Source organism: Kogia breviceps, chromosome 14 (assembly GCF_026419965.1).
Source record: "Kogia breviceps isolate mKogBre1 chromosome 14, mKogBre1 haplotype 1, whole genome shotgun sequence".
NCBI classification, from domain to species: Eukaryota; Metazoa; Chordata; class Mammalia; order Artiodactyla; family Physeteridae; genus Kogia; species Kogia breviceps.
Window position 1 is genome coordinate 81,168,587 of NC_081323.1, and position 17,676 is coordinate 81,186,262.

A 17,676-nucleotide genomic window follows, 5' to 3' on the forward strand; every position below is an offset into this window, starting at 1 on the left:
GGGCCACTGTGTCTTGGCCTCCTGACCCCCCCCCCCCGGAGAAGGCCTTGCTCTCAGATTTGAAGTCCCCCTTTTTAGCACTCAAGGCTCCCAACCCACCAGCGGCTGAGGCCCATCTCTCCAGCCTCCTTCCCTAAGCAGCCCCGTGCCCCACTCGCCCACCCTCCTGCTCGCGTTCACCTGTCTGCTTTGCTAACAATAGAGCCTCCTCCCCCAGGTAGGTCTCCCCAGCAGGCTCAGCTCAGGCCCAGGGTTTCCTTATACCCTCCCCAGACCATGTAGCCTGCAGGCTCCCGGCCTCCCCAGAACTCGCAGTCTCTGAGCCACACAGACCTAGGTCTTACGGGGAGTCACTTAGTGGCCAATGGGCCTTCATTTTGTCACAAGTAAAATGTAAGATCCTGCAGGCTTGCTGGGAGAGTCACATGAGCTAACGTGCCTGGTGCCCAGTAAACAGTCAGAAACTGAGAATTGGTATCAGTATTGTTGCTACTGTTACGGCTGATGTGTGATAACCCAGATCTGATTTGCTGTGAATAATGACAGGTCACAGGTACTAGTAGACAGGCAGTGTCCCAATGGAAAGAAACCCTGGTTTAGAGCCAGAAGCCCTAAGTTCAAACTCCACTGCTGCCACTTACTAGCTGTGTGACCCTGGTAAATTGATTAACCTCTCTGAGCCCAAAGGGGACAACTGTGATATGAGACTCAAAGGAGATGATGTGTATGAAAGCGCCTAGTGCCAAGCCCAGCACAGAGCAGGACTAGCAGGGGTTGTGTTGCTGCTGAATTCAATTCATGTGACTTTGTAAGACTTTGTATCCAAAAGATTTGCAGCTGTATATTGGGGAATTCCCTGGCTGTCCAGTGGTTAGGACTCTGCACTTCCACCTCAGGGGACCGGGTTCCATCCCTGGTCGGGGAACTAAGATCCTGCATTCTCAAGGCCAAAAAAAAAAAAAAACAAATTTGCAGCTGTGTGACGCATAGGTGGGGACTGGGCTTGACCGAGTGGATGGACAGGTTACTGACACAGCCCACCAGAAGGGTCTTAATGACACAGCATGAGGGCAGGCTGGGCGCAGGAGGCAACTGTTTGTTCAGCTGCTGAAGCAAAACCAGAGCCTGGCGTCTGGGATGTGGCATAAAGACCCTGGGAAAATAGGAGACTCTGGAGGCAGGAGGAGCCCAGGTTGTGAGCCAGGGAGGAGGAATTTCTGTAGGAGGCTCCACATGCAAACAAGTCAGAGGTGCTGGCACAGGGCTGTGGCCACCCTAGGGTCTTGGCCATGGTGGGGGGTGGTGGATGTAAGTGACAGCATCCAGTCTCCGATAATTTTTCCCAAACTCTCCTCCCTGAGGCCTCCATGAAGCCTTCTGTGTGTCTGCCTTTGACTTGGGAGCAGGTCCCAAACCTAGTCACCTCCCTACCATGAGTGCCTAGTGCCATGCCCGTGGCATCAGCACATGCTAGAAGGAGGTGGCTGCTGGTTGCCTGTGCCACCCCAGGCTGCGGTGTCCCACCCCAGGCTGCGGTGTCCCAGGGGAACTGGGACCATCTGGAGTTGGACCATCTTGGGTCTCAGGCTGGGGTGGGGTCACGTCGTTGAATTCCGTCACTGTCCCCATTAAGCAGCCACGCTGGGGCCTGCAGTCTACGGTGGCCTGTGGTTCAGATGAATGGTCTGGACACCAGGTTCTAGGTGGCCACCAACTCACTATATGGCCTTGGCAAGTCCCTTCCCCTCCCTGGGCCTCAGTTTCCCAGAGGTACCATGAGAGGTGGGACTAGATGGGTGTTTCTTAATCAGAGGTGCACCTCCCAATCTCCAGGGCTCTATCCTCTCGAGCTCTATGGCACACCTGCTTAATCAGAACCCCAGAGTTTCCCAGGTTCTTGCGCCCTGAAAGGTTCCAGAAGACCAGGGTCTGGTGCAGGTGCTGCCCTACAAATGCAGGCAGAATCTAGGGGGCCCAGCAGGTCTCGGGCAGCGCCCGCCCGCCTCACCCCTGCCGACCCCACGTCACCCCTCCTCACCTCCCCAGCTGACTTCCGCCATCCTACCTGACGCCCCCTCTTGCTGGTTCCAGCCTGTCCCTCATCCTCTCTAGCAGATCTGACACCCTCTCTAGCTGATCTGGCCCTCTGTGGCAGGGCCTCTCTGAACGGTGCCTGCAGGCTTCCTGTCCTTCCAGCACCTGGGGATACTGGCGCTGCAGAGGGAGGTCTCAGGCTCCCTGGGGAGGTACTGGGAAAGGGGACCACACTTCCCTCTATTGCGTGCCACTTGGCCCAGATCTGTCCATAGACTCTGGTCCCTGAGAGGCAGAAGGGTGGCCTTTTTTTTTTTTTTTCTTCCAGCCACACCGCATGGCTTGCGGGATCTCAGTTCCCTGACCGGGGATTGAACCCGTGCCCCCTGCAGCGGAAGCTCAGAGTCCTAACCACTGGACTGCCAGGGATTTCCCAAGGATGGCGTCTTTAGCCTCTGACTTACCTGGCACCTTGGCATCATTGCAGATTTCTGCAAAAGGTCTGAAAAAGAGAAAGATGAGGTGGTAGTTAGAAAATGAGGTTTCCCCTCCTCCTTCTCACCTGCGCCCTGAGTCTGGGCGACATCTCTCGTGAGATGACATGAGACGAGATGCCGCCACTGCTGGAACATTAGCCAGGTAAGACCCGGATGAAAACGGTCAGCATCCCCGCCCAGAGCAGGCGTGTGATCGCCAGTCTTGGGACCTGGTTTCCTCTAGAGAGCGAGGGTGTCGTCTGACCAAGTGATCAAAAGCGTGTGCCTAGATTTATGTAAATGGATATTTGAGACAGTAGTATATTTTAATATATCTTTTACTTTTTATTTTATTGATTATTTTACTTGCAGTGTTATTATATGAACCACCCCCCACGAATTAGACGTAACCTAAATGTCCATCAATAGAGGACATTATGGTCCATCTAAACAGTCATTAAAGGGAGTTATCATGGAAATGGATAATGGTCAAATACACGCAAGATAGCCAGAGAGGAAACAGCAAGTTTTACTTACTGTCTACAGATAAATACTGTTTGATCTTAGTTTCATTTTTCAAAATATATATCTAACAGGCATTAAAAGAAAAGTGGAAACGTTAAAGGAAAACCCCAGAATGTCTTTGGTGGTACTCTGTGGAAAGTATGCCTACAGGGTGTGGGGTGGGCATTTTCTCCTATTTTCCAGAAGTTACTTCAGGGGGTGGACTGTAGTTGGGAAGGAAGGGAAACCTCTACTTTTCATTTGAGACCCCTCTGAATAATTTGATTTTTTTGACACATGCAAATACTATTTTAATTTTAAAACATGGAGTATAAAATTGAAAAGAAAATATGGGTAGAGGAAAAACTAAGAAAGAAATGCACCACCAGGGACTTCCCTGGTGGTCCAGCGGATAGGACTCTGTGCTCCTAATGCAGGGGACCCGGGTTCGATCCCTGGTCAGGGAACTAGATCCCACATGCTGCAACTAAAGATCGTGCATGCCGCAACGAAGACCTGGTGCAGCCAAATAAATAAATAAATATTAAAAAAATAAAAAAGCACCACCAGTGTTAACTCTGAACAGGAGTGTTATGGGTTATCTTCCTCGTTTTTTCTACTTTTTGTATTTTCCCAAGTTTGCTGTGTGTATTGTTTCTAAATCAGAAAATAATCAAATAAACTACCATATTTTTAAAAAAACATTATAAGGATATATAGTAAAATACAGACAGTGGTTGTCTCTAGGGGGTGGGGGTACTGAATTACTGTTATTTTCTAAATACAGTAAAATGGGTAAACATGAGTGGAATAGTAAAAAGGAAAAAATCAAATTTAATTAAAGTCAAAAAAATAAACAAACACCCATGAATGCTGAGGCCTTGTGTTTCAGTTGAAAGGAGTTGTAATCAGGACATCCAGGGCTACAGACTGAATGCTGGTGTCCCCCCCAAAATTCAAATGTTGAAACCTAATCCCCAGTGTGATGGTATTTGTTGGTGGGGTCTTTGGGAGGTGATTAGGTCAGGAGGGTGGAGCCCTCGAGAACAGGATTAGTGCCCTTATTAGAGGCCCCAGATTGCTCCCTTGTCCCTTCCACCATGTGAGGACACAGCGAAAAGAGGGCCATCTGTGAACCAGGAAGAGCCTCATCAGATGCCAAATCTGCTGGCACCTTGATCTTGGACTTCCCAGCCTCCAGAATGGTGAGAAATAAACTTCTTTTGTTTAATCTACCCGGTCTGTGGTATTTTGTTACAGCAGCGCGAATGGACTAAGCTACCTGGGTCTACAGCCCAGCTGACCCACTGTGACTTACACTGTCCCTTTCCTCACTCTGGGTATCAGTTTCCTGATCTTTAAGATGAGAGTGTTAAGCTAGTCCATCTCCTGGATTCTGTGCAAGTGAAAGGTCCTTCTCTCTCCTTTTCTCTCTGTCTCTCTCTCTCTCTCTGACTCCTGGCTGGGCCTGCTTTGGGGGTTCCCCTCCCAGATCCAAGCAGCACCCTCTCCCATGGCCCCAGCCACCCTGTCCACCCTGACGCAGGTGCTGGGGGCACTCACTGGAGCTGGTTGATGATGACCATGCGGACGTGGTCCCGGGCCTTCAGGATCTTCTCCAGCCGGTGTATGTCATATGTGTTGGGGTTCCGGAAAGGGATGTCATCAGGCAGGCCTGTGACCTCGACAGCATCTGGGCTGTCCCGAATCAGTTTGTAAGGGACCAGCACAGGCCGGTTCAGGCCCAGGGCCTCACCTAGAGGGCACAGGGAGTCAGGGAAGATGTCCCCTGTCAAAGCCAAGCTCTGTGGGGAACGGCTGGGACCCAGCACAGCCCCACTCAGTAGCCACTGCACCACAGAGTTTATAAGTCAACACACACACCACTTTTTTTTTAATCCAATTAGCAAAACTAAAAATCCAGGAGGGGTGGTGGAGGGAAGGAGTGGGAGCTTGGGATTAGCAAATACAAATTAGTATATACAGGATGAATAAACAACAAGGTCCTACTGTATAGCACAGGGAACTATATTCAATATCCTGTGATAAACCAGAATGGAAAAGGATATGAAAAAGAATATGTATAACTGAGTCACTCTGCTGTACAGAAGAAATAATACAACATTGTAAATCAACTATACTTCAATAAAAAAAAAAAAAAAAATCCATCAAATTCCCTGGCAGTTCAGTGGTCAGACTCCACGCTACCACTGCAGGGGGCATGGGTTCGATCCCTGGTCAGGGAACTAAGATCCCGCATGCCTCAAGGTTCAGCCAAAAAAAAAAAAAGTTTCAATATCCAACACTGGCAATGAAACAGGTACTTTCACACATGCCCAGTGCAATGATCTGTTAAGTGTGCACGCCTGGACCTGACATATGAGGACCTGATGCCTGCTAAAAATCCACTCCTATTGTGTTAGAAGACATAAAAGTCCTTACTTAGGTATTTGTGGCTGAAATGACGGGATGTCTTAGATTTGTTTTAAAGTATTAAACCTATCAAAGTGTGCCTGTGGAAAGAGATGAACTAAGATTGGCAAAATGTTGGTAAGCACAGAAGCCAGGTTTGGGTTACATGGTGGGTCATTTTGTCATTCTCTCTGCTTTTGTATATGTTTGAAAACTGATTCCAAAATGAAAAGTGAAAAAGACACCACAAATCACCAGCAGAGTTGCTTCCTGTTACTCTCAGAATGAAACCCCAACTCGGAGTCCTGGCCTGCCCACCTCTCCCAACCCCATCATTGGGACATCTTCCCACTCCAGGCCCTCCTGCCTTCTCGCTACTCCCCAGTCACCGAGCTGTTCCCTCAGCCTGGCAAGCTTCCTTCTAATGTCTGTCCCCTCCTGACATTCAAGTTCTGGCTAAAACTTCCCTTCTTCCAAGGAGCTTGCTTTCTTTCTTTTTAAAAAAAAAAAATTAATTAATTAACTTTATTTTTGGCTGCATTGGGTTTTCGTTGCTGAGCGTGGGCTTTCTCTAGTTGTGGCGAGTGGGGGCTACTCTTCATTGGGGTGCGCGGGCTTGTCATTGCAGTGGCTTCTCTTGTTGTGGAGCATGGGCTCTAGGCGCACGGGCTTCAGTAGTTGTGGCTCTCAGGCTCAGTAGTTGTGGCACACAGGCTCAGAAGTTGTGGCTCACGGGCTCTAGAGCGCAGGCTCAGTAGTTGTGGCACATGGGCTTCAGTAGTTGTAGCACTCAGGCTCAGTAGTTGTGGCACGCAGGCTCAGAAGTTGTGGCTCACGGGTTCTAGAGCACAGGCTCAGTAGTTGGGGCGCACGGGCTTAGTTGCTCCGCAGCATGTGGGATCTTCCTGGACCAGGGCTTGAACCCATGTCCCCTACACTGGCAGGTGGATTCTTAACCACTGCGCCACCAGGGAAGTCCCCAAGGAGCTTTCTCGTTCACTGATCCAGACAGGCCATGGCTACCCCCTCTCACCCTCATCACACTTCTACATTTTCCTGTTTTCCTTTGTCACTCTCTGAAATTCTTTTTTTTTTTTTTTAACTGTCTTTCTCTGCTACAATACAAAGTGGAGCCAATACTACTAAATTCATCACAAACAAAATGTATATAGAGTACCTAGTGCAGCCTGGCACCCAGTAATCTAGAAAATGCTCCATCAGTGGTAACCGTATTATCAACTGCACCATCCTGGGTTCCGCCCTGGCACCTGGATGCCTTCTGCACAGGACCTGGTACCTTTCATATAATGCACGGCCAGTTCCCTCCCGACACTGAGCCCCTGGACAGCGGGATCAGATGCCTTCCTCTGGAATCTCAGGGCTGGGTATGTGTTGGGCTGACAAGCGTCTACGTGAACAGGCACTTGGCCGTGGGACACGGCCTCTGCCACACAGCCCAGCCCCAGAGAAACAGAAATGCTGACCGTAGCCATCCCCACTGTGTGCACCGCAGATCAGGGTTTTTTCCCCTTTCTTGGCTGGGGAGGATGAGGGATCAACTCCCATCAGTCTGGGACAGGGCAACTATGTCCCCAGGGAGCAGACAGGCCAGCTGGGGGCACCTGGAGGCCAGGCTGGCTACAAAGGGAGGGACGTCTCCAAGGAAGGCTGCCGCCCAGGCCCTGCCCTCCCCCACCACGCACTGACCGTATTTCTCGTTGAAGAGCTCCTTCACCTGCTCCCGGAGGATCACCTTCTCCCCAAGCCTGTTGGCATCATCTTCATCTACAAGAGGAAGACGAGGGGGCGTGAGGGTGGGCACGGTCTCGGCCACCGGACCTGCTCCTTCTCCTCCACGGCGGCCCAGACCCTCGGCTGCTGGCGCAGACTCTCCGGGGCCCGCCCACTCCCCTGCAGCCTGCTTCTGGCCTCAGCCGTCTGTCTGTCCATCCACCCACCCACCCCACGTTCTCGGAACACCTTCCCCCGCACAGGCCCCAAGTCACGCATGGAGCGCCCCGAGGAGAGGGAGCCCGCGAGCCTCCTCCCAGGAACTCACAGCCTAGCAGCGGTGGTGCCCAGAGTGCGACGGGGGACACCTCCGAGGAGACGTGGGGCACGAATCGGGGTGCCTACCCCGTCCGTGCAAGTCTGGGGAGGCCCCCTGGGAGAGCAGGATGTTCAAGTGGTCTCTTGGAAGGCAGGTAGGGGTCTGTGACAAGTGGGGTGCAGGTGGGAAAAGACAGCAGGTGTAGGACCGGCCCACGCGTGGGCACTGAAGGGTGGAAGGTGACAATGTGCTGGATGTGGCTACAGCCCGGGCCGGTGCAGTGATGGGTCCAGCAGCGTGTGCTGGCCTGACTGAGCTGCGCTCTCAGAACTCACCCTGGTCGCCTTGCACACCAAGAGCCCCAGGTCTGTGAGCAGGGAGACAGGCGTGCTTTGGGGGTGCAGGGGCCGCACACCCTTCCGGCCTAGCGTCCAGGGCAGCCCTCCACGGGCACTTTCTGCTTGGACCCTGTGCTCCCCTCACCGCTCTCCTTGGCCTAGAAGAGCAGCTGGGGTCAGTGGAGCCCCCCAGGGACAGGGCCGGGCTGGGCGGGAGTGGATGGCAGGGAGGAGGTCCGGGCTGCGGGCTTGTGCCCTGGGCTGGGGAGGGAGCTGGAGTTCCAGGAAGGGCCCGGGCACCCTCGCACAGCAACCACAGGGCTGGGCCTCTGGGGCAGGGCTGGGCCTCTGGGGCGGGGCTGAGGACTCTAGAGCTGGCAGCCAGCAGGGAGCCAGGGCCCGGGAGGTGAGGGACAGAGCAGACAGAATGGGTCTGTGAAGAAAAACAACTCCTGTGTTAATCTGGAAAATCGCACAGAACTCGGTTCCATTTGGGAAGCCAAGGGCTCTGTGCCACCCAGACTGTCTGCTGCCTCCGCCCGCCTTTCCCACCCCGTCCAGGAGGCCCAGCCCTCTCCCTGCACCACCGCCAGGGAGGGGCCTCCATTCCCAGTCCAGGGCCGCCCCTCAGGGCAGAGAGCTTTGCGCACTGCCCGGCGCCTCCTCGTCCTTCACCCGCTGTCCCTGGTCTGGTCCTGTTCTTGCCCGAGCCGCTGACTCTGGAACCTAGATCTGCCGTACCTCGGAGTTCCTGAATCTCTCTTCAACCACGGCCTACCAGCCACCTGGGTGCCCATGAGACACTGCAAATGTCAGGCATCCCAGATAACATCCTCCCTCCTGTGTCCCCATCTTAGGGAGTGATGGCTCCCCTCGGCCACACCAAGACCCCAAACTCAGCACCCCCTGGAGCCCTCCATCTTCCCACATGACCCAACATGGCCCTTCCAGATGGTTTCCAGGACCCCGGATGTGGTGAGAATCGATCTGACCCTCCTCCAGGTCAGCAGACAACTAGGACCGAGCCCTGGGCCCCAGGTCCACCTAGAGCCTGTAGAGAGGTGGAGGACACTCTCTATCTAGCTAAGCCCCTGCCACCAGGGATTGCTCTGGTGGCCAGCATTCTGCACAGGCACGGCAGCACCACAGAGGCCAGGGAAATATCAGCCTGGATTCACCCAACGAGCACTTGGATGCTCTGCTGGCAGCTTTCCCGGATGCGGTCATGGCCACTGCTCACCACAGCCGAGGACACAAAGGTTCAGAGAGGTTAAGTAACCTGCCCAAGGTCACACAGCCGCTAAGTGCCAGGAATACTCTGTCTGACCCAAAAGTCCTCGTCTTTCACTCTACCACGCACTCTGGGTTTCCTGAAGTCTCAGTTTCCCATCTGTAGAAAGAAGGGTTGATCTTTAAGGTGTTTCCTCTAAATCTCTCATTCCATCAGCTCACGGTTCCACGCCTCTGTCTCCTCTCAAGCCCAGGGCAGGGCTGGGCTCAGTCGGTACGTGACAAAGAGCCTTCTGGATTAAAAGACAGCACCTCAAAGCAAGCCCACAAGCTCAGGTCCCCATAGTTGCTGGACATGGCCGTCACCTGTGCACCTCTCTGGGAGAGCAGGACTCACTCTCCAACCCCACCTCCCCCTGCAGGCTTCTGCTGCACCGCTGCCAGTGGGGGGAGAGAGACAAAGACAGGGCCGGCCTGGGCTGCACACTGCCCTCGCCTTGTGAGAGGCAACGCCAGGCCCCAAAGGGCCACACGTGGGCCACGCCATGTCACCTCTCAGCATCTCAGCTCACTGTCTTGATACAGTATTCGTCTTGGACAAATATTTCACGAGCACCGTCCCATCTGGATGCAGTGCTGCCCTTGGGCATTTAGCAGAGTACAGAGCACAGCCTTAGACGAGGCAGGGGAGAGTGAGGAACACTCGGTGACCCACTGGGCTTGATAACTGTCAGTGCATGGCTCGTGGAAACACGGGGTGGGGGGGGGACGACCCCAACCCAGCCAGGGATCAAGGAGGGCTTCCCAGAGGAGGTGACACCCATGCCACCCAAGGCCCCACGGGACGCAGACTTATCTGCACGTTGGGGCCGCAGGCATCCCGTGGATGCTCAACGCATGTTAGAGGACATGGAAAACTTCCCCTCCCCTATGTCCTGTCTGATCCGCCGGGAGAACATCCCCAAACCAGGCTGCGGCTGACAGGGAGGCGTGACACCACATCACAGGGCAGCCAGCACGAAGAGCACACAGGTCGGTCTCAGGCAGCAAACTGGGGCAGCAGTTAAACGTCAGGAAAGTGGGACCTGAGTTGCCTGAGGGATGCTGGTGGCACCGGGAGGAGTCCTGAATGCCTCTGGGGTGTGGTGGGAGTTTAGGGGCCTTTTTCCATAATACCAAGAATAATCGCAGCTGCTGAGTGGACCAAGCATGTCCCACGCGCAGAGCGTCAGGCCCACGACGCGCGTTACCACTGGGTCCTCCCGGCTCACGTCGGGCCTCTGAGAGGATGGATGCCCACGTTTCTCCGCAGCTGCTCCTGGCTTCTCCCCCACCTCTTTGTTTTTACTTAATTTGGAGGAAGGGGGTTCTATTTTTCTTAGAGGACTAGTTTTTGAATGAAATAGGCCAGGTTAGCCTCTGGCAGGGGCTGGAGGGGAGAGAGGCGCTGGTCCTCTGAGTATTCAGAGGCAACCCCTCGGGTGGTGAGGGCACATGAGTGACACAGTTGCTGGGAGGTTGAGCCTGAACCCCAGGTGAAGAGGCCCTGCCTGTGTTCCTGCTTGAGCCCCAGCCCTCCAGCTCCATGCAGCGGGGAGGGCCGAACGCGCTTGTGTCGGGGGGCTCCGAGGTGCCCAGGACAGAGCTGGTCTCCTGTGACGTGAATCATGGCATCCGTCCTCAGCTGGCCCCTGGCCGAGTCCTGGCGAGCCCCGGTGTGGAGGAGGAAGGCCATGCACCCTGCTAGGCTGCACCTCCAGCCAAGTGGGCCTGTTGGCAGGCTGTGGGCGGGTCACAGGACTCCTTCCTGACAGAACCAGGCTCCTGCCACCACCGTCACACACCCACCGTCTGGAGAGGGGGTGGCCAGGCCTGTGGTCACCAGGAACCTCCCCAAGGATGGCTGTGGGCGGCGGATGTCCTAGCCTAGGCTGGGATGGGACGGTCCCGGCAGCCATCACCTCTGAGTCTGGTCCGCTTGTGGGCGAAACTAGGATCAGGAAACATGAGAACACGGGAAGGGGGGTGAGGCACAATCACTGGGGCCCCGTGGGGCCTCTGCCGTACACCCAGTGGTCTTTCCCAGGCTCTGAGGTGCAGCCCTGTTGCCAGGAGTTAAGACCACATGCTCTGAAGTCTGACTTCCTGGTTTCAAATCTTGGCTCTGTTATTAGCTCGTGACCTTAGGCAACCACTGGATTTCCTCGTTTGGCAAAGTAGCAACAGGGCTTCCCTGGCGGCGCAGTGGTTGAGAATCTGCCTGCCAAGGGGACACGGGTTCGAGCCCCGGTCCGGGAAGATCCCACATGCCGCAGAGCGGCTGCGCCTGTGCATCACAGCTGCTGAGCCTGCACTCTGGAGCCCGTGCGCCACTACTGCTGAGCCCGCACGCCACAACTACTGAAGCCCGCGCGCCTAGAGCCCGTGCTCCGCAACAAGAGAAGCCGCCGCAGTGAGAAGCCCACGCACACCGCAACGAAGAGTGGTCCCCGCTCGCCGCAACTAGAGAAAGCCCGCGCGCAGCAGCGAAGACCCACGACAGCCAAAAATTAAAACAAAAAACAGGAAAAAAACACCTTAAAAAAACAAAATTAGCAACAACGACCACATGAAGCTGCCGTGAGGATGAAGTGAGGACGGTATGGCACAGTCTACAGTCTAGTTATTACTCTTCTTCTCTGGGGGGCTCCTGCCCGAGCTTCTCTGAACCCAGGTGGGTTGTAAGGACACCAACGTTTGCAAACACTTCAGAATGTTCTCCATCTGGAAATGTCACAGGGCTCCACGCGGAGTGTGGTGTGCCCTCAGTGTACCTGCTTGAATGCCTGTAGACAGTGGGGAGAAAGGGGGTCCTCGGGGCCAGTGACAGGGAAGTTCCCTGGCCCAGCAGGTTGCAAGGCAATCTTGACCGTAACGCGAATGCTGTGTGGTATTTGGAAAAGCACGCGGCCTCCGTGAGCCTCAGTTTCCACATCCCTCAAATGGGAATCCTGGCCTGTTGGGAGGCATCCAATGATACCGTGCATAAAAAAATTTAAGGTCTTATGCCATCAGGGTCAAGTTATCACTGATGTTATTACCAGATCAGTGCCTCAGTTACCCTGTGTAGTCTCAGGAAACGAAATCTTCCATACGAAACTCTTCCAGATGATGGAAGTTCGTTCTCTTAAGTCCCTGGGTTTGCTTTACTCATGTGGGGGAGACCATTCTCTAAAACTCATCAAGTACCCCTTTCTTATTAAGCACGTGGTTGGGGGTAGGCGGAGGTCACCCGCATGACCTGACCGCCAGTGCTGTCCAGAAAGTGCCGTTGAACTTGCCCTGGCTGCAGTGACCTGTCCCCCACTGCCCCAGGCTGGCATTTCTCCTGCCTCTTGCTGCTGTTTCCAGTTTTCTGGTCTCCTCTCTCTCACTACTCTCTATCTCCCTACTGTAGCTCTCATCTTGTTGTTTCTAACGTGCTGTCTGTTAGCCCGAGGATTAACTGAATTTTGCCTGGGGAAAGAAAGCTTATTAAACCACAGCCATGCTATGTACACAGTTTTAAGCCAGTCAGCTTGGGGTGATGCCTGGGGTGGCCTCACAGCCCTCTCCTGGGGCAAAGTACACGAGCCCTGAGCAGCCTGGCCTTTCTGCACCTAGTCTGAGGTCCCCAGCTCAGGCTGATGACTCTGCGCTGACAGTCACGATCCGAAATGACACAGGGGCAGCCAGCAGCAAGGGATGCTGCTTAGAGGGAGAGACCAGATCTCCGGGGAAGCGTGGAATAACTGCTCCTCCTCAACCCTCTCGAAGCAGCCTCTCCTCTCTGCCAGGCCTGGGCTGGGCGAACCAGGCAGAAAGCAGACCTGGGCGGGCCTGGCTCTCAGGAGAGCAGAGGGTGGATATCCACGGGCAGCCCAACTTGGCAGAACAGCTGCCTTGTGCAGGGAGCAGGGGCTACTCAGGTGGGGGACGGGCCAAGTCCCTCTGTGGGACCCTGCGACTTACATGATACCTCCCTTTCCTGGCACCAGACCTTTGCCAGGATAAAAGGGTAAAACTCAGTTCATCTCTTAACCCCTTCCATGGTCTGTATTTAGGGGCAGCAGGAATTCTGGGGTTTTTTTTGGCCAGGCTGCGCGGCTTGTGGCATCTTAGTTCCCCGACCAGGGATCGAACCCGGGCCCTCGGCAGTGAAAACGCCAAGTCCTAACCACTGGACCCGCAAGGAAGTCCTCCATGTGTTTTACAGACGGAGAAGCTGAGGCTCAGATAGGGGATGGCCGTGCTGCAGTGGGGTGGAAGCCCTCCCCAGGCCCATGACCTCATGTACCCAAGAGAATCTTTCGTATGTGCGCCAAAGGAGACATGCTCAAGCATGCTAAGAGCACTCTTAGTAACAGCAAGACCCTGGAGGGAACCCAGATGGCCAAGGACAGGAGAATGGACAAATCAATCGTGGTACAGTCGCTCAATGGAATATTACAGAGCCCTGAAAACAAACAGTAATGGCCACACATTTCAACCTTGTGTTACGTCATGTGAAGTGACAGAAGCATGTCCCAGGCTTGTTACGATAGGACACCTTGGTTATAAAAGTTAAAAAAAAATGGGACTTCCCTGGTGGCAAAGTGGATAAGACTCTGCACTCCCAATGCAGAGGGCCTGGGTTCGATCCCTGGTTAGGGAACTAGATCCCACATGCATTCCGCAACTAAGGAGCCTGCCTGCCACAACTAAGGCCTGGTGCAACTAACTAACTAAATAATAATTTTTAAAAAGTTAAAAGAAAGCAAAATGAAACAATTTTGGTTTAGGCCCATATTATATGCAATAGACATGTTAAAAGAAATCAACCTGTGAGCAGTGATTAAATCACGGGGGATGACAGTATCAAAGACATTTTTGGGAATTTGAATACAGACTGTCTATTAGATGACAGGGAGTTAGTAAGTTTTGTAAGTGTGACAACGGTACTGTGGATCTGCAAAAGAATAGCATTGTTCTGGAGAGTTGAGGGTTGTGTGTTGAAATATTTAGGCGTGAACAGTCAAGATGTCTGCAACTTACTTTGAATGGAGGAAGAGGCAGAGACAGAAATCAATGGGGCGGGGTCTGTGCCTGTGGGAGAGACAGAGAGGGATGGAGGGAGGGAGGGAGGGAGGGAAGGAATTTGGCAAAATGTTAAGAATTAATGACTCCAGGGACTTCCCTGGTGGTCCAGCGGTTGGGACTCCGCGCTCCCAATGCAGGGGGCCTGGGTTCGATCCCTGGTCAGGGAACTAGATCTCACATGCATGCTGCAACTAAAGATCCTGTGTGCTGCAATGAAGATCCCAAGTGCCACAACTAAGACCTGGCACAGCCAGATAAATAAATAAATAAATATTTTTTTTAAAAAGGAAAGTATTAATGACTCCAGGGAATTCCCTGGTGGTCCAATGGTTAGGACTTGGCGCTTTCACTGCTAAGGGCCTGCCTGGTTCAACCCCTAGTAGGGGAAATAAGATCCCGTATGTCTGGGCTTCCCTGGTGGCGCAGTGGTTAAGAATCCACCTGCCAGTGCAGGAGACACGGGTTCGAGCCCTGGTCCGGGAAGATCCCACATGCTGTGGAGCAACTAAGCCCGCACGCCCCAACTACTGAGCCTGCGCTCTAGAGCCCGGGCGCCCCAGCTACTGAGCCCGCGTGCTGCAACTATTGAAGCCCGAGCATCTAGAGCCCGTGCTCTGCAACAGGAGAAGCCACCGCAATGAGAAGCCCGTGCACCGCAACGAAGAGTAGCCCCCGCTCGCCCCAACTAGAGAAAGCCCGCGTGCAGCAACGAAGACCCAACGCAGCCAAAAATAAAGAAAAAATAAATTTATTAAAAAAACCCGAAAAGATCCCAAATGTCGCATGGTGAGGCCAAAAATTAAAAAATAAATAAAAAGAAGAAGAAAGAAGAATTAACACACACAAACACAAAAAAGAGAATTAATGAATCCAGACAAAGAATATATAGGCAGGCATTATACTATTCTTTTTTTTTTTCCTGCAGTTTTGCAATTTTGAAGGGAAAGAAACCAAGAGAATGCCACACATAAAATTCAGAATATTTGTTCTGGGGAGACAGGCAGACAGGATGAGAGAGAGCACGTAGGTGGATGTACGTTATTGGTTCTGTTCTGATTCTTAGACGGGTGGCGGGTTCATGGGCGTTCACCATAGTATTTATTAACGAGTGAGCCAACAAATATGTGGGAATACGAATGAAAGAATACAAATAAATGAATGCTAAGTGCAATGTGGTATCCTGGATTGGATTCTGGAATGTGAAAACGACATTGGTGGAAAAACTGAAGAAATCTAAATAAAGCCTACAGCTTAGTTAATCGCATGGCACCAATCGATGTTAATTTCTTAGTTTTGACAAACGGACCACGGTTATGCAAGATGTTAACATCCTACACGGGTCAGACGGTATTTGGGAACTCTGTGCTATCTTTGCAACTTTTTGTAAACTGAAAATCACTTCAAAATAAAAAGTTACAACCATCAATCAATCGATCGATTGATGGTTACATGCAGGGATTAATGCCAGAGTAGGGTATGAGCCAGGGATCATGATAGATCTGATCAGTGCATGGGGTTCTCTGGGGAGGGGGGCAGGGGAGGGAAGAAAGCAAGCCTTCTCCCCCAGAGTTCCCTCGAGCTGGGCTCTGTGCCCCCATCCATCCATCTCCCTTCCCTGGGATGAAGGTGCATGGTGGGTGGGCCACAGCCTGCCTGGGCAGGTGATCCAGCTTCCTCCCTGGAGCCCGGCTGTCTGACCTTCAGCTGACCCACTGCAGCACTCAAGAGCCTGGAACAGCGCTTTCCTGGTGGCGCAGTGGTTGAGAGCCCGCCTGCCGATGCAGGGGACGCGGGTTCGTGCCCTGGTCCGGGAAGATCCCACGTGCCGCGGAGCGGCTGGGCCCGTGAGCCATGGCCGCTGAGCCTGCGCGTCCGGAGCCTGTGCTCCGCAACGGGAGAGGCCGCGACAGTGAGAGGCCCGCGTACCGCCAAAAAAAAAAAAAAAAAAAAAAAAAAAAGAGCCTGGAACAATGGCCAAGAGAGAGCTGTCTGGCTGGGGCCTCCCCTGTTGGGGCTCCAGGCCCTTTCACTGCCCTCCCAGCTGCCAGACACTGGGATGCAAATCTTCCCTCTGCTGAGGACACGTGCCCCCCAGAGACAGGGCCTGGTGATTTACACAGTGATGCGCTTTATTCCTCACGACAAGCCTGGCCTCTAGGTGTTACGATCCCCATTTTACACATAAGGAAACTGAGGCTCAGAGGAGTCAAGGTGCCTATTCCCAGCCACCAAGGCAGCATGGTTTGCGATGGGTGGCGCTGAGGCTCCAACGCAGGTCTCTCTGACCCCTGGGTGCTGTTTTCCCATCCGAGAACAGCCCAGTACCTCCTCAGAGGTACTTTCTCACAAACTCTCCTGCAGCTCCATGGTCGAACCTGCAAACCTGGCAGAGCAGAGCAGGTGCCAGGTTTTCTCGTGGGGGTCCTGGGAGCAGACACGCCCACGGCCCTTCCCAAGGGAAATCGTCTCCTTCCTTCCCTCTCCTCTCCCCTTCCCTCCTCCATGGTCCCAAGGCCGAACTGTGGCCACGACTGGCCAGGTACGGAATGCCACGCGCTAAGTGTGATGGGCAGGGCATCAGCTCCCAGGCTGGGCAAGGTGGGCAGAGGCAGCGGACCGCACAGGCGAGGGTGGGCTCCACTGCCTTACGCGGGGAGGGGGGTACCGATCCCGAGCCTCATGCTGTATGGCAAACTCTGCAGCCAACGACCCGAGAACAGAGGCTTCCTGTGGGCTGAGTGTGCAGTCTGTTTGCACGTGTTCAGGATTACAGCCCCAGCACCCGCGGTAACACCCGACACGTCACAAGCGCTTGGTAAATAACTGTCTGAGACATTAAGCTCTGGTGTGCCAGGCACTCTTCTTAGATCTCTGCATGGCTTTTCCTTCACTTAATCCTTCTGACAACCTTACGAAGTCGGTCCTAGGAGTGTCTGCACCCTACAGACGAGGAGACTGAGGCACACAGAGGAAGCCACGTGCCCCGGGTTACACAGTGAGTTGGAGGGAGAGCCAGGACTCACCCCAGCCCACTGACCACCTGGTAGTACAGCCTCGCTCTCTTGTGGCTGGAGGACAGGACAGGAGTGTCCGACTCAGTTGCTGCACACGGGGAGGGAAGAGATCTCCCTTTTGCTCCATCCACGCTGCTGTTTCTTCTCACTCTCTCTGCACCCGCAGCCCCCAAACCCATGTTTCCGCCTGCTTCCTCGAGCACCTTTGATTCTGCACATCCCGGGCCAGCTTCTCCAGGCCCCCTCAAACCTGTCCCTCCTCCCTTCTCGTGGGTCCCTGGCTCCAACCTCCCACACGGTAGCTCAGGAGAGAAACCTCGGCTGAGCAGTGGCTCCCAAAGCTGTCCCCGCCCTAATCCCCGGAGCCTGTGACTATGTTTCTTTACATGGCAGAAGGGACTTTGCTGGTGTGATTAAGTTAAGGATCTTGAGGTGGCTACGTTATCCTGGGTTGTTTGAGTGGACCCTAAATGTAATCACGAGGGTCCTCGTAAGGAGGCAAGGTCAAAAGCAGGGGCAGA

The 17,676-nt window shown here is 53.8% G+C and overlaps 1 protein-coding gene and 1 non-coding gene across 13 annotated transcripts in view; one reads left to right on the forward strand and one right to left on the reverse strand.

Moving 5' to 3' along the window:
- GTF2IRD1 (GTF2I repeat domain containing 1) overlaps positions 1-17,676 on the reverse strand; it is a 112,460-nt gene that overhangs the window by 1,453 nt on the left and 93,331 nt on the right. For 11 of the 12 annotated variants that reach the window (XM_067012416.1, XM_059038397.2, XM_067012415.1 and 8 more), the window contains 3 exons: positions 7,134-7,211; positions 4,578-4,770; positions 2,499-2,536 (listed from right to left, as the gene is read on the reverse strand). In XM_067012416.1, the coding sequence (XP_066868517.1) occupies positions 2,499-2,536; positions 4,578-4,770; positions 7,134-7,211 (309 nt within the window). Of the gene's footprint in view, positions 1-2,498; positions 2,537-4,577; positions 4,771-7,133; positions 7,212-17,676 lie in introns of those variants that run through there. The other variant, XR_010836389.1, reaches the window with a different exon arrangement.
- TRNAR-CCU (transfer RNA arginine (anticodon CCU)) lies at positions 3,409-3,481 on the forward strand. The gene has a single exon. It is a non-coding gene; the product is annotated as a tRNA-Arg (tRNA).